Source organism: Nerophis ophidion, linkage group LG09, assembly GCF_033978795.1.
Source record: "Nerophis ophidion isolate RoL-2023_Sa linkage group LG09, RoL_Noph_v1.0, whole genome shotgun sequence".
Lineage (NCBI taxonomy): Eukaryota > Metazoa > Chordata > Actinopteri > Syngnathiformes > Syngnathidae > Nerophis > Nerophis ophidion.
Genome location: NC_084619.1, coordinates 62,548,056 through 62,563,267, shown reverse-complemented (window position 1 = coordinate 62,563,267; position 15,212 = coordinate 62,548,056). Strand labels below are relative to the sequence as shown.

The 15,212-nt window shown below is 40.9% G+C and overlaps 1 protein-coding gene across 2 annotated transcripts in view; it reads right to left on the bottom strand.

Moving 5' to 3' along the window:
• The window catches only part of LOC133559608 (echinoderm microtubule-associated protein-like 6), a 59,354-nt gene that overhangs the window by 33,973 nt on the left and 10,169 nt on the right, over positions 1-15,212 (bottom strand). For both annotated transcript variants that reach the window (XM_061911515.1, XM_061911516.1), the window contains exons 7-19: positions 14,339-14,474; positions 14,198-14,271; positions 14,000-14,127; positions 13,793-13,930; positions 13,581-13,722; positions 13,405-13,519; positions 13,090-13,302; positions 12,854-13,021; positions 11,398-11,504; positions 11,090-11,208; positions 8,438-8,624; positions 5,699-5,804; positions 3,429-3,522 (exon numbers count right to left, since the gene is read on the bottom strand). In XM_061911515.1, the coding sequence (XP_061767499.1) occupies positions 3,429-3,522; positions 5,699-5,804; positions 8,438-8,624; positions 11,090-11,208; positions 11,398-11,504; positions 12,854-13,021; positions 13,090-13,302; positions 13,405-13,519; positions 13,581-13,722; positions 13,793-13,930; positions 14,000-14,127; positions 14,198-14,271; positions 14,339-14,474 (1,727 nt within the window). The remainder of the gene's footprint in view (positions 1-3,428; positions 3,523-5,698; positions 5,805-8,437; positions 8,625-11,089; positions 11,209-11,397; positions 11,505-12,853; positions 13,022-13,089; positions 13,303-13,404; positions 13,520-13,580; positions 13,723-13,792; positions 13,931-13,999; positions 14,128-14,197; positions 14,272-14,338; positions 14,475-15,212) is intronic.

Genomic DNA, 15,212 nt, shown 5'->3' with positions numbered 1-15,212 from the left:
CACAAACACACACACATACATACTGGTTATCATACGGAATGGGGACCAAGTTGTTGATCAGTACTTGTGGGGATCACCCATTCTACAGGTTGTGGCGGCATAAAAAAAATGAGGTAAAATGGCCACTGCCCAGTTAGCTCATACATGTCTTTAAAATCTCTGGATTGATGAAGTAATGTGCTGTTCATACATACTGAGGACCCTGGGGGAAAAGAATTAATATGGTTCATGGGAACCAAATTTAAATAATTTTGCATAATTCACACAAATTTGTACGTGACTACTGAGGACAATTAAAAAAAAAAGTTTAAATTAAATTAAATTAAAGATTTCCCTTTAGGGGACCTGTTTTTTTGTCCCCATACCGTCAGAGGTCCCATAAAGGTGACTGTGTAAACAGAGCGATGTTCCCATTAGGTAAGCATTGCCAGAACACACACACACACACACACACACACACACACACACACACACACACACACACACACACACATTCTGGTTATCAAATGGAATGGGGACCAAGTTTTTGATCAGTACTTTTGGGGACCACCCTTTCTACAGGTTGTGGAGGCATAAAAAAAATTAGGTAAAATGGCCACTGCCCAGTTAGATCATCCACGGCTTTAAAATCTCTGGATTGATGAAGTAATGTGCTGTTCATACATACTGGGGACCCTGGGGAAAAGAGTTAATATGGTTCATGGGGACCAAATTTAAATAATTTTGCATAATTCACACAAATTTGTACGTGACTACTGAGGACAATTAAAAAAAAAAAGTTTAAATTAAATTAAATTAAAGATTTCCCTTTAGGGGACCTGTTTTTTTGTCCCCATACCGTCAGAGGTCCCCTAAAGGTGACTGTGTAAACAGAGCGATGTCCCCATTAGGTAAGCATTGCTAGAACACACACGCACACACACACACACACACACACACATTTTGGTTATCAAACGGAATGGGGACCAAGTTTTTGATCAGTACTTTTGGGGACCACCCTTTCTACAGGTTGTGGAGGCATAAAAAAAAATGAGGTAAAATGGCCACTGCCCAGTTAGCTCATACACGTCTTTAAAATCTCTGGATTGATGAAGTAATGTGCTGTTCATACATACTGGGGACCCTGGGGGAAAAGAGTCAATATGGTTCACGGGGACCAAATTTAAATAATTTTGCATAATTCACACAAATTTGTACGTGACTACTGAGGACAATTAAAAAAAAAAGTTTAAATTAAATTAAATTAAAGATTTCCCTTCAGGGGACCTGTTTTTTTGTCCCCATACTGTCAAAGGTTCCCTAAAGGTGACTGTGTAAACAGAGCGATGTCCCCATTAGGTAAGCATTGCCAGAACACACACGCACACACACACACACACACACACACACATTTTGGTTATCAAACGGAATGGGGACCAAGTTTTTGATCAGTACTTTTGGGGACCACCCTTTCTACAGGTTGTGGAGGCATAAAAAAAAATGAGGTAAAATGGCCACTGCCCAGTTAGCTCATACACGTCTTTAAAATCTCTGGATTGATGAAGTAATGTGCTGATCATACTTACTGGGGACAAAGAGTTAATATGGTTCATGGGGACCGAATTTAAATCATTTTGCATAATTCACACACATTCGTTCATGACTACTGAGGACCATTACAAAAAAGCAGCACGTGAAGTACCAGCTACAGCCCGATGAGGGGGCTGCTGTGCAAATGTCTCACACTCAAACTATGACTTATCACTTAAAAAGGTTTCCCTTTAGGGGACCTGCTTTTTGGTCCCCATACCGTCAGAAGTCGCCTAAAGGTGTAAACAGCGATGTCCCCATTAAGTCAGCATTGCACGCACAAACACACACCCACACACACCCACACACACACACACACACACGGAGATGAGCAGGTGTTATAGAGCAGTGTTTTTCAACCTTTTTTGAGCCGAGGTAAAAAATTTTTCATTGAAAAAATCCTGAGGCACACCACCAGCAGAAAACATTAAAAAAAGAAACCTAGCAGCCGATATTGACAATAAAAAGTCGTTCGAAGTAGGTGAACTATCATGACCTGTCACATCACGCCCTGGCTTATTTGGAGTTTTTTGTTGTTTTCCCGTGTGTAGTGTTTTAGTTCTTGTCTTGCGCTCCTATTTTCGTGTTGATCGTCATGTCATTTGTGGACGCCGTCTGCTCCACATGCTGCAAGTTTTTGCTGTCGTCCAGCAATGTCTTCTTGTTGACTTTGCAGCCAGTTCGGTTTTAGTTTTGCATCTTGCGCTCCTAATTTGGTGTTGATCGTCATGTCATTTGTGGACGCCGTCTGCTCCACATGCTGCAAGTTTTTGCTGTTGTCCAGCAATCTTTTTTTTGTTTACTTTGCAGCCAGTTCTGTTTTAGTTTTGCATCTTACGCTCCTATTTTGGTGTGGATTGTCATGTCATTTGTGGACGCCGTCTGCTCCACACGCTGCAAGTCTTTGCTGTCGTCCAGCGTTCTGTTTTTTGTTGACCTTGTAGCCAGTTCGGTTTTAGTTTTGCATCTTACGCTCCTATTTTGGTGTTGATTGTCATGTCATTTGTGGACGCCGGCTGCTCCACATGCTGCAAGTCTTTGCTGTCGTCCAGCATTCTGTTTTTTGTTTACTCTGCAGCCAAGTCAGTTTTAGTTTTGCATTTTACACTCCTATTTTGGTGTGGATTGTCATGTCATTTGTGGACGCCGTCTGCTCCACACGCTGCAAGTCTTTGCTGTCGTCCAGCATTCTGTTTTTTCTTTACTCTGCAGCCAGTTCGGTTTTAGTTTTGCATCTTACGCTCCTATTTTGGTGTTGATTGTCATGTCATTTGTGGATACCGTCTGCTCCACATGCTGCAAGTCTTTGCTGTCGTCCAGCATTCTGTTTTTTGTTTACTCTGCAGCCAGTTCGGTTTTAGTTTTGCATTTTACGCTCCTATTTTGGTGTTGATTTTCATGTCATTTGTGGACGCCGTCTGCTCCACACGCTGCAAGTCTTTGCTGTCGTCCAGCATTCTGTTTTTTGTGTACTCTGCAGCCAGTTCAGTTTTAGTTCTGCGTAGCTTTCCTTAAGTTTCGATGCCTTTTCTCAGCGGCACTCGCCTTTTGTTTATTTTTGGTTTAAGCATTAAGACACCTTTTTACCTGCGAGCCATTGTCGTCGTTCCCGACGTCTACAAAGCAATTAGCAACCTGCTACCACCTATTAGTATGGAAGAGCATTACTCTGCCGAGCTCAAGACAGCACAGACACTCACTCGCTTGCAAAAATAATTTTTTAACCCAAATAGGTGAAATTACATAATCTCCCACGGCACACCAGACAGTATCTCACGGTACACCAGTGTGCCCGCGGCACAGCGGTTGAAAAACACTGGTTTAGAGTTCCTGTGCGAGCGGTTGATAGCAGTTCTCACCTGGCAGTGGCTACTTTCTCCCCTCTCTTCCAGTCCCAAACCACCATGGAATGTACGTCATCGACGGCCACAGACACCAGAGTCTTTCCATCAGCTGGTCACAAACACACAACACAACACAACACAACACAAAGCTCCATTAGCTCTGTCCTTTAGCTATGTTAGCATAATTAGCTCAATTTCCATAAATCCAGGATCTTTTAAGTGGCTAGAGCAGCCCTTTGAGACACTTGTGATTTAGGGCTATGTAAATAAACATTGATTGATTGATAAGCCACTACTTTTTCCCTACGCTTTGAAACCAGCGGCTTATAAAACCAGCGGCTTATAAAACCGTGCAGTTCATATGGGGATTTTTCTTCGCCGACGGCCAAAATGTTTTGTGTTGAACAGTTTTAATTTAACCTAAGCTGAGACACGGAAAAGGTGTGGCATTGTTGGCGCTATCTTGAAAATGGACTTTTCTGTTTTAATGCCTTGAACCGGAAGTAAAACCGCCCGTGGCGTTTGTTCTCGTATGGATTCCTCATTCATCATTCCAAGCGATAGCTGTACGTTTTGCAATATAACTAAAACAATTCTTACTAAGCGTGACCGTGCATGTGAGCTGTGTGTTTGGTATTTATGTTTTTTATTTATTTATTTTTATCCTAGCACAATGTTCTTATGTTTGCTTTCAATTAAGTTGTACTATGACAATAAAGATCTATTCTATTCTACTTACTAAAGCGTCTGTGGGACCGTTTTCATGCCTATTTGCGCGTGCTATTGTAATGCAATCCAGCTAGCCTCGTTAGCATTAGCTAAAATGAGTGTTTGTGTTAGAATTATTAACTTACGATGGTATTACTTTTGTATTCTTTCACTTTCACAAATTCCTCTGTAAATTCACCAAAACGTCACCGTGGAGTTATTGAGTCTGTTTAGCTGGTTTGAGAGCTAGTGGGGTCCATGAGGATGACTTCTGTTTTGTTCGATCGGCCGTTTTACTGCCGCGTTACAGACGCCGTTTGGAAATAATTAAGCTACGTAAACAAATATTTACTAAATACTTATGTGTAAATAACTCATTTCACAACGTATATATCTGCGGCTTATAGTCCGGTGTGGCTAATATATGGAAAAACATTTATTTGTTGTAAAGTTTGGTGGGTGTGGCTTATATAGTCCGGAAAATATGTAGTTCCGGGTTCTCAGACACGCGGCCTGTGAGACGTTATTTTGCGGCCCCCAACTTAATATGAAAGCATAATGTTAGCACGGCCCGCGAGTTTCAACGTTTTGGGTTGCCTACCCCTGCGTTAGTGGAAAAGCGGCAAATGAGTGAAAGCGACAGAGACGTTGCCATGGAGACGAGGGTCTTCTCACGTGCCTGGCTGCAGTCACACCGCGACACCTGTCCGTCAGTAATAACAGTCCCTGATAACCTGGACCAAATCAAACCGTTATTAGTTGTTTTTTTTTTATTTAATTTGCATTGCTTCACATTTCTTAATGCTCATTTTGTTCATTTATATTTTGATTTTATTTTGTGTTGAAAACAAAAATAAAGACTTTTAAAAAGATAGTTTTTAAGAAATCCTTTCTTGCGGCCCAGCCTCACCCAGACTCTGGCAAAATGAGTCTGAGACCCCTGATGTAGTTCTCGTCTCCGGGAGTGTCTCAACACAACTTTTTTACTTACGACAAAACACCGATATGGGCCGATACCGATATTGGTCTGATACGATATCAGCAAGGAATCGTACATACAGTAACTGTTTTATTTAGTTGTATGGAAACTTAGGTTTGATCGAGCGAAACGGGTCACACTCACGCTGTCTTCAAGTTGAATTGTAGCTAGAAGTGTTCTATTTTTTTGCAACAATAATTCACAGAAAGTTCAGCTCGTGATGCAGCAAGTTGAATTGTACGGACACTTTTGTTACTGAATACTTTCTAATCTGCCGTGGAGACTTTGTATGTGTAAGTGATATGTAACTATAACAATTCAATACTTGTTTATATTGACAAATGTCACATTTTATTGTTCTATGATTATTACCTATGTCGAGCTCGGATGCTATTGTGTGCTTAGCTGTTGTGTAGCCGCTAGCTCCCAATAGCCCACAGCCAATACAAGAAAATACCAACCTCCTGTGCTTATTGGACCGGGCTAAGGTTTCATGTGGGAGATTTTAATCCAATTCTAGTTTTTGGTGCTGATATCAGACCGATACCGATATCAAATTGGCACACTTTTTGTATCGTCCGTTAGCTTAGTAAAGTACCGGAGAAGTCCAGAGCGTTGACTCCTCTCTGGTGGAATCCTCTCAGCAAGGAGAGACATGTCAGAGTCTGGACGTCCCACACGTGGATGGTGGGGTTCCTGCCCACCTGTGGACACACACAAACACACACACACACACACACACACACACACACACATTAGGACAACAGTTTCACCGTGTGTGTGTGTGTGTGTGTGTGTGTGTGTGTACCTTATTACTGCATTAGCATTAACATTAGGATTAATTGTAGCATTACCGTTAGCATTAGTGTTAGCATTAGCTTTAATATTAGTGTTAGCATTAGCATTAGTGTTAGCATCAGCGTTAACATTAGTTTTAGTGTTAGTATTAGCTTTGACATAAGTGTTAGCATTAGCATTTGTGTTAGCATTAGTATTAGTGTTAGCATTAACGTAAAATTTGTGTTAGCATTAGCGTTAATATAACCATTAGCGTTTACATTAAGGTAAGCTTTAACATTAATATTAGGTTTAATGTTAGCATTAGCATTAGCATTAGAGTTAACGTTAGGATTGCTGTTCGTATTAATGCCACCATTAGAATTAAGATCAATATCAGTTTTAGCACTAGCTGTAACATTAGTGTGAGCCTGAGTATTAGTGTTAGCATTAGCATTAGTGTTAGCAATAACGGTACATTAGTGTTGGCATTGGCGTTACTATATGCATTAGTGTTAGCATTAACGTTAGCTTTAACATTAGGATTAGTGTTAGCATCAGTGGTAGCTTTAACATTAATATCAGGATTAGTGTTAGCATCAGTGTTAGCACTAGCATTCACATTAGCGTAACATTAGGGACGGTAGAGTGGCCGTGCGCAATCCGAGGGTCCCTGGTTCAATCCCCACGTAGTACTAACCTCGTCACGTCCGTGGTGTCCTGAGCAAGACACTTCACCCTTGCTCCTGATGGGTGCTGGTTAGCGCCTTGCATGGCAACTCCCTCCATCAGTGTGTGAATGTGTGTGTGAACGGGTAAATGTGGAAGTAGTGTCAAAGCGCTTTGAGTACCTTGTAGGTAGAAAAGCGCTATACAAGTACAACCCATTTATCATTTATTTATCATTAGTGTTAACGTTAGATTGCTGTTCGCATTAACGCTAGGAATAGCACGAAGATTAATATCAGTTTTAGCATTAGCTGTAACATTAGTGTTAGCGTCAGAATTAGTGTTAGCATTAACATTACCATTAGTATTAGCATTAACGTAACATTAGTGTTAGCAAAAGCGTTACTATAAGCATTAGTGTAAGCATTAACGTCAGCTTTAACATTAACAACACGATTAGTGTTAGCATCAGTGTTAGCATTAACATTAACATTAGCGTAACATTACTGTTAATGTCATGATTGCTGTTCCCATTAACGCTAGCTTTAGCGTTAAAATTAATATCAGTTTTAGCATTAACTGTAACATTAGTGTTAGCCTTAGTATTAATGTTAGCATTAGCATTAGTGAAGTGAATTATATTTATATAGCGCTTTTCTCCAGTGACTCAAAGTGCTTTACATAGCGAAACCCAATAATTAAGTTCCTTTTTTTTTTTTTTTTAAACCAGTGTGGGTAAAGTATCTTGCCCAAGGACACAACGGCAGTGACTACGATGGCGGAAGCCTCAAGTTGCTGGCACGGCCACTCTACCAATCCAGCTATACAGCCCCATTACCATTACCATTAGTGTTAGCATTAACGTAATATTAGCATTAGTGTTAGCATTAGCTTTAATATTAGTGTTGGCAATAGCATACGGTAAGTGTTAGCATTAGTGTAAACATTAGTTTTAGCGTTAGTATTCGCTTTAACATTAGTGTTAACATTAACAATAACATTAGTATTAGCATTAAAATTAGCATTAGCATTACCATTAACATTATTATTAGTATTAGTGTTAGCATTAATGTAACATTAGTGTTAGCATTAGAGTTACTATGAACATTAGTTTTAGCATTAACAATTGCTTTAACATCAACATTAGGATTAGTGTTATCATTAGCATTAACATTAGCGTAACATACGTGTTCATGTTATGATTGCTGTTAGCATTAACGCTAGCATTAGTGTTATGGTTAATATCAGTTTTAGCATTAGCTGCAACATTAGTACTAGTTTTAGGAATAACGTAACATTAGTTTTAGCATGAGCGTTACTATAAACATTAGCGTTAGCATTAGCATTAACATTAGGATTAGTGTTAGCATCAGTGTTAGCATTAGCATTAACATTAGTGTAACATCAGTGTTAACGTTATGATTGCTGTTAACATTAACACTAGCATTAGTTAGCTTTAACATTAGTGTTAGCCTTAGTATTAGCATTTGCATTAGCTTTAAAATTAATGTCAGCATTAGCATTACCATAAGTATTAGTGTTAGCATTAACGTAACATTAGTGTTAGCGTTAGCGTTACTATAAGCATTAACATTAGCATTAACATTAGGATTAGTGTTAGCATCAATGTTAGAATTAACATTAACATTAGTGTAAACGTTATGATTGTTGTTAGCATTAACGCTAGCATTAGCATTAAGATTATTATCAGTTTTAGCATTAGTTGTAACATTAGTGTTAGCCTTAGTGTTAGCGTTCGCATCAGCTTTAAAATTAATGTTAGCATCTTTTCAGCAAGGAGATGTGGATGGTGGGGTTCCTGCCCACACACACACACACACACACACACACACACACACACACACGTTAGGACAACAGTGTGTGTGTGTACCTGTCCCGTGGCGGCGTAGTCTTTGAGCGGGTGTACGGTGAGGCTCAGGATGTCGTCGTCGTGGCCCAGGTAGAAGCGTTGCTTGTGCAGGTGGCGATTGTAGACCACGACCACCGCCGCCACGTGGTACAGCACCTCCCCTGCCTGAGTGAAGAACAGGTTGTTCCTGCAGTCGTAGCCCCGGTACCTGCACAGGAACCTTCTGGTCATCACTGACTACTTTCATTGAGTCTCTGGGCTCTCATGGAACCTCCATTCGCTAACTTCTGAAGAGTTTATTTCCACAATTGTGTCGGTCCGTGTTAAAAATCTCTTTATTTTGAAGGTGAAACGGGCTTTGTTCCTTCGCAAGTCTTCAATTGTGATAAGAGCAATAAAAGATGGCACTACCGGGACAGCAGCTGATGAAGGATGGCCTCACACTGCTACTTTGTGCTAACTCTAGCGCTGACTACGTGAAGCCACTGCTGGTTTATAACTTGGAAACTCCCAGAGTTCAACAATGCCACTCTGTGGTGAAATGATTTTCCTTTTTTTTGGTTTTTGAGCGCACCAACGAGACTGTGTGTGTGTGTGTGTGTGTGTGTGTGTGTGTGTGTGTGTGTGTGTGTTGGCATTGAATCTCTCGATAATGTTGTGTTTGGATAAAAAAAAAGATTGTTGAGCTATTACCCTCTTTTTAAATTGCTTATATATATATATATATATATATACACACACACACACACATATACATAAATACTTATATATACATACATGTATATATATACATATATATATATATAGACACAAACACACACACAGACATATATATATATATACACACATATACATGTATATACATATATATATATAGACACACACACACATATATAATATATATATATAATATATATCATAGTAAGCAATTGAGTTGGTGGATGGAGTGTCAAGCCTTGATAAAAGGTAGGTGGTAGAAGTTGCAGGAGGTTATAGTGATTTTAGGATGCAGACGAAGGAGGTAGCAGCGTGCAGTAAAAAAATGATTGATTATAGATAAAATGAAGAGAGCGACGGAGAAGTCTTCTGATTGGAAAGGCTATGACAAAAACAAAACAAAATTCAAAACACTTACTGGAAATGTTGAGCAGATGGCGTCCACAAAGTAGGAGTGTGCATCAAAAGGATGGTCTATGGCAGGGGCCACCAACGCGGTGCCCGCGGGCACCAGGTCCCCCGTAAGGACCAGATGAGTCGCCCGCTGGCCTGTTCTAAAAATAGCTCAAATAGCAGCACTTACCAGTGAGCTGCCTCTATTTTTTAAATTGTATTTATTTACTAGCAAACTGGTCTCGCTTTGCTCGACATTTTTAATTCTAAGAGAGACAAAACTCAAATAGAATTTGAAAATCCAAGAAAATATTTTAAAGACTTGGTCTTCACTTGTTCAAATAAATTCATTTTTTTTTTTTTTACTTTGCTTCTTATAATTTTCAGAAAGACAATTTTAGAGAAAAAATACAACCTTAAAAATTATTTTAGGATTTTTAAACACATATACCTTTCTACCTTTTAAATTCCTTCCTCTTCTTTCCTGACAATTTAAATCAATTTTCAATAATATTTTTTTATTGTAAAGAATAATAAATACATTTTAGTTTAATTCTTCATTTTAGTTTCTGTTTTTTCGACGAAGAATATTTGTGAAATCTTTCTTCAAACTTATTATGATTAAAATTTTTAAAAAATATTCTGGCAAATCTAGAAAATCTCTACAATCAAATTTAAATCTTATTTCAAAGTCTTTTGAAATGATTTTAAATTTTTTGTTATAGAAAATCTAGAAGAAATAATGATTTGTCTTTGTTAGAAATATAGCTTGGTCCAATTTGTTATATTTTCTAACAAAGTGCAGATTGGATTTTAACCTATTAAAATATGTCATCAAAATTCTAAAATTAATCTTAATCAGGAAAAATGACTAATGATGTTCCATAAATTCTTTTTTTAATTTTTTCAAAAAGATTCAAATTAGCTAGGTTTTCTCTTCTTTTTTTCGGTTGAATTTTGAATTTTAAAGAGTCGAAATTGAAGATAAACTATGTTTCAAAATTAAATTTTATTTTTTTGTGTGTTTTCTCTTCTTTTAAACCGTTCAATTAAGTGTTTTTTTTCATTATTTATTCTCTACAAAAAACCTTCCGTAAAAGGGGAAAAAAAGTACGACGGAATGACAGACAGAAATACCCATTTTTTAAAAATATACATAGATTTATTTATTAAAGGTAAATTGAGCAAATTGGTTATTTCTGGCAATTAATTTAAGTGTGTATCAAACTGGTAGCCCTTCGCATTAATCAGGACCCAAGAAGTAGCTCTTAGTTTCAAAAAGGTTGGTGACCCCTGCCCTATGGTCACCAGGGACTAGAGAATGGTTAACAATGTCCTGACAACCAAGGTAGGGGAAAAGATCAACTTAAGTAGTCTCGATTGCAAACAGAAAACGGGTGAAGGACAGAAGTAAAGCAGCCAGGGGAAAACACCAACAAAACTGGAAGACCCTGCCAAAATAAAAGCACAGGACAGGAACTAACACAAAACACAGACGAACGCTACCAAAACGCAAGATAAAGTCATGAAGGTTCCACTGTGGGTGGACTAAAAGTGTTGTACCCGTGCACAAACTGCAGGCGGAGGCCTTCTTCTGGAACTTTCTGTCTCTTCAAGGAACCGACTTGTTGTTTCTTCTCCCTGCTTTGCTGCCGCAGCTGAGGGAGATCCTCCTTGTAGACCTGGACACAAACACACTAAGATTTGTTCTGACAAGTATATTTCATATTTCTGCCCACTGTAACATTACAAACCGTTTGAACAGTAACACTGTGTTTGAATATTTCATTAGGTGATTCTTTGGCGTACCACTAATGCTACTCGTCCCACAAATGGAGAATAACTGTTCTAGAGGTTCTGGTGGGGCCCACCTGTCGGTCGTAGTTGATCTGAGTCTCCTGTTCGATGTCGGAGTCGATCTCGGGGACGTCGGACAAGTCGCTGTCCGAGTCCTCGCTGTTGGAGTCCCGGTGACTGTCTGGAAGGAGACGTTAGCATTAGCATTACTATAAACATTAGCATTAACATTAATATTAGCTTTAGCGTTAACATTAGGGTTAAGGTTAGCATTCACGTTAACATTAGTGTTAGCATTAACGTTAGCAGTAGCAACTTGTCCAGGGTGTACGCCGCCTTCCGCCCGACTGTAGCTGAGATAGGCACCAGCGCCCCACTGCGACCCCAAAGGGAATAAGCGGTAGAAAATGGATGGATGGATTAGCGTTAACATCAGTATTAGTGTTAACATTAGCGTTACTATAAGCATTAACATTAATGTTAGTGTTAGCATTAATGTTAACATTCGGATTAATGTTAGCATTCGTGTTAACATTAGTGTTAGCATTAACATTAGTATTAGTGTTAGCATTAGTGTTAACATTAACATTAGCGTTAACATTAGTATTAGTGTTACCATTAGCGTTAACATTAGTATTAGCATTAGCATTTGTGTTAGCATTAGCGTTTGCATTTAGATTAGTATGAGCAATAATGTTAACATTAGTGTTTGCGTTAGCATTAGTGTTAACATTAGTGTTTGCGTTAGCATTAGTTTTAACATTAGCATTGACATTAATATTAGTGTTAATATTAGAGGTAACATTTATGTTAGCATTGGAATTAGCGTTAACATTAGTATTAGCATTAACGTTAGCATTAGCTTCAACATTAGTGTTAGCATTATCATTAACATTAGTAATAGTGTGATTATTAGCATTAGCATTAGTGTTAACATTACCCTCAACATTAGTATTAGCAATAGCATTAACATTGGTATTAGTGGTAACATTGGTAGCACTAGCATTAGTGTTAACATTAGTATTAGTGTTACCATTAGTATTAGCATTATCATTAGTGTTAGCATTAGCGTTAACATTAGGATTAGTGTGAGCAATAATGTTAACATTAGTATTAGCGTTAGCATTAGTGTTAACATTAGAATTGACATTAATATTAGTGTTAGTATTAGCGGTAACATTAATGTTAGCATTAGAATTAGCGTTATCATTAGTATTAGCATTAGCTTTAACATTAGTGTTAGTATTAGTGTTAGTGTTATTATTAACATTAGTATTAGTGTTAGCATTAGCCTCAACATCAGTATTAGCGTTAGCATTAACATTAGTATTAGTGGTAACAATGTTAGCATTGGCATTAGTGTTAGCCTTATTGTTAACATTAGTTTTAGCATTAGCTTTAAAATTAGTGTTTGCGTTAGTGTTAACATTAGCATTAGTGTTAGCATTAGAATAAACTTTAGAATTAGCATTAGCATTAACTGTAGTGTTAGCATTAGTGCTAGCAGGACTTGACACAAAGGCGGACTACCGAGGTCGTTGGCGTCCAGTCCTCCGTTCACGACGGACTCGGGCTGGAAGCTCCACTGGAAGAGGGCGTGGTCCGCCCCCCCTGTGGTCAGCACCCACTGCTGGTCATGTGACCAGCGGACATTGGTCACATGGGCAGAATGACCCCGGTACTTCTTGAACTTGGCACCTGGCGGCAGGGACACCATCAGTCCGAGGAAAAAGCAGAGTTGACGAAAGACGAAGAGAGAGAAGAACCTTTCCTGGTGCACGGGAAGCGGAACAACTTGACCACACCCGAGTCGTCGCCCGTCGCCAGGACGCCCGCCGCGTGGTTGGCGTCCACGGCGTTGGCCTCGCACACGTCCGAGTATTTGGGCCAGATGCCGTTGACCTCCGGACCTAAGACGCAGCTCCAGGAGGCCCAGCGCTGACCTTGGACATCCTCCTTGCTGAGGACCGGCTTGCCCACTGAGGACCGGGAGAAGGTGGGACTCATGAGGTCTGGAGGAACACTTGGTAGAAGAACGGGCGAGGACGGCGGCGACGGGACAGAGCGCGAAGACCACTCACGAGGCATCCGGTACAAGAGACGCTCTCCGGCGCCATCGTTGGTCTGGAGGACTTTGCCGTCCAAGGTCCAGTCTAGGTGTGTGATGAAACTGGAGGACCTGCTGCATTCCCCAACCTGCAGTCGATGGGCGCAGGCGTCACCAAGGATCAGCGCGGCCGCCGGTCACATGACCTACCTTCTTGTAGCGCTGGGAGACGGCGTAGACGTCCACCATTCCGTCGTTGGAGCCCACAGCCAGGTACGCTCCGTCCGGAGAGAACTTCATCTCGTGGATGACCTCCTTCCGGTCCTGGATGTGGACCACCTCCGTCATGTCTCTGTGAGCGAGGAGCGTCCCGTTAGCGGGCGAAGCGGGACAACGCACAAGTGGGCGGGGCCTGCGCTCACCTGACTCTCAGCACGGTGAAGGATCCGTCTTTCATGCCCAGGGCCAGCTGGGAGCCGTCCACGCTGAAGGCCACGCTCCTCACCGCCTCCTCCATGTTGCAGCGTGCGACCAGGGTGCGGTCCAGGAGACTCCACAGCCTGACACACACACACCTTCACTCCCTGCCAGGTCACGTGACCCTCGGCGCCACGCCCCGCCCCGCCCACCTGACGGAGCGGTCGTCGCTGCCGGTGACGGCCAGCGGCTTCTTGGGGTGCACGTCCAGGGCCCAGAGTTCTCCGTCGCCGTGAGCCTGCATGAGGAGAAGCGGCTTGTCGCGCTCCTGGACCATCACCTGCAACACAACGCTGCTCGCAACAACACCTACAGGCCCCGCCCCCCCTCAGACGCAGCCCGTTCCGCACCTCAAAGATCTCGCCGTCCTGCGTCCCTGCCAGGATTCGGTCGGCTCGCCAGCACACGCTCCGGATGGACAAAGCTGCGGGAGGAAGAGGAGCAGGTGACCAAGATGAGGACCATGAGGATCCAAGTCCTGAAGGAGGCACCTTTGTATCCTTGCTCCGCCTCCCGCAGGTCCATCTTGGTGATGGCCTTGAAGTCCACGTCCCACAGGCGCACGCAGCCGTCCCTTCCCCCTGTGGCGAAGCCTTCCTCGCACGCGTACATGCTGAAGATGCCCGCCTGCACGCACACCTCCTTCTCATAATGAAGTCACATGATAGTCTCGTAATAATGACAATGATGAGGTCACATGATAGTCTCATAATAATGAGAACAATAATAAGGTGACATGATAGTCTCATAATAATGACAATGATGAGGTCACATTATAGTTTCATAATAATGAGAACAATAATAAATTGACATGATAGTCTCGTAATAATGAGAAAAATAATGAGGTGGGGTGATAGTCTCATGACAATGACAATGATGAGGTGACATGATAGTCTCATAATTATGACAGTAATGAGGTGACATGATAGTCTCGTAATAATGAGAAAAATAATGAGGTGGGGTGATAGTCTCATAACAATGACAATGATGAGGTGACATGATAGTCTCATAATTATGACAGTAATGAGGTGACATGATAGTCTCATAATAATGAGAACAATAATAAAGTGACATGATAGTCTCATAATAATGACAATGATGAGGTCAAATTATAGTCTCATAGTAATGAGAACAATAATAAATTGACATGATAGTCTCATAATAATGACAATGATGAGGTCACATTATAGTCTCATAATAATGAGTGCAATAATAAGGTGACATGATAGTCTCATAGGGCTTCACGGTGGCAGAGGGGTTAGTGCGTCTGCCTCACAATACGAAGGTCCTGCAGTCCTGGGTTCAAATCCAGGCTCGGGATCTTTCTGTGTGGAGTTTGCATGTTCTCCCCGTGAATGCGTGGGT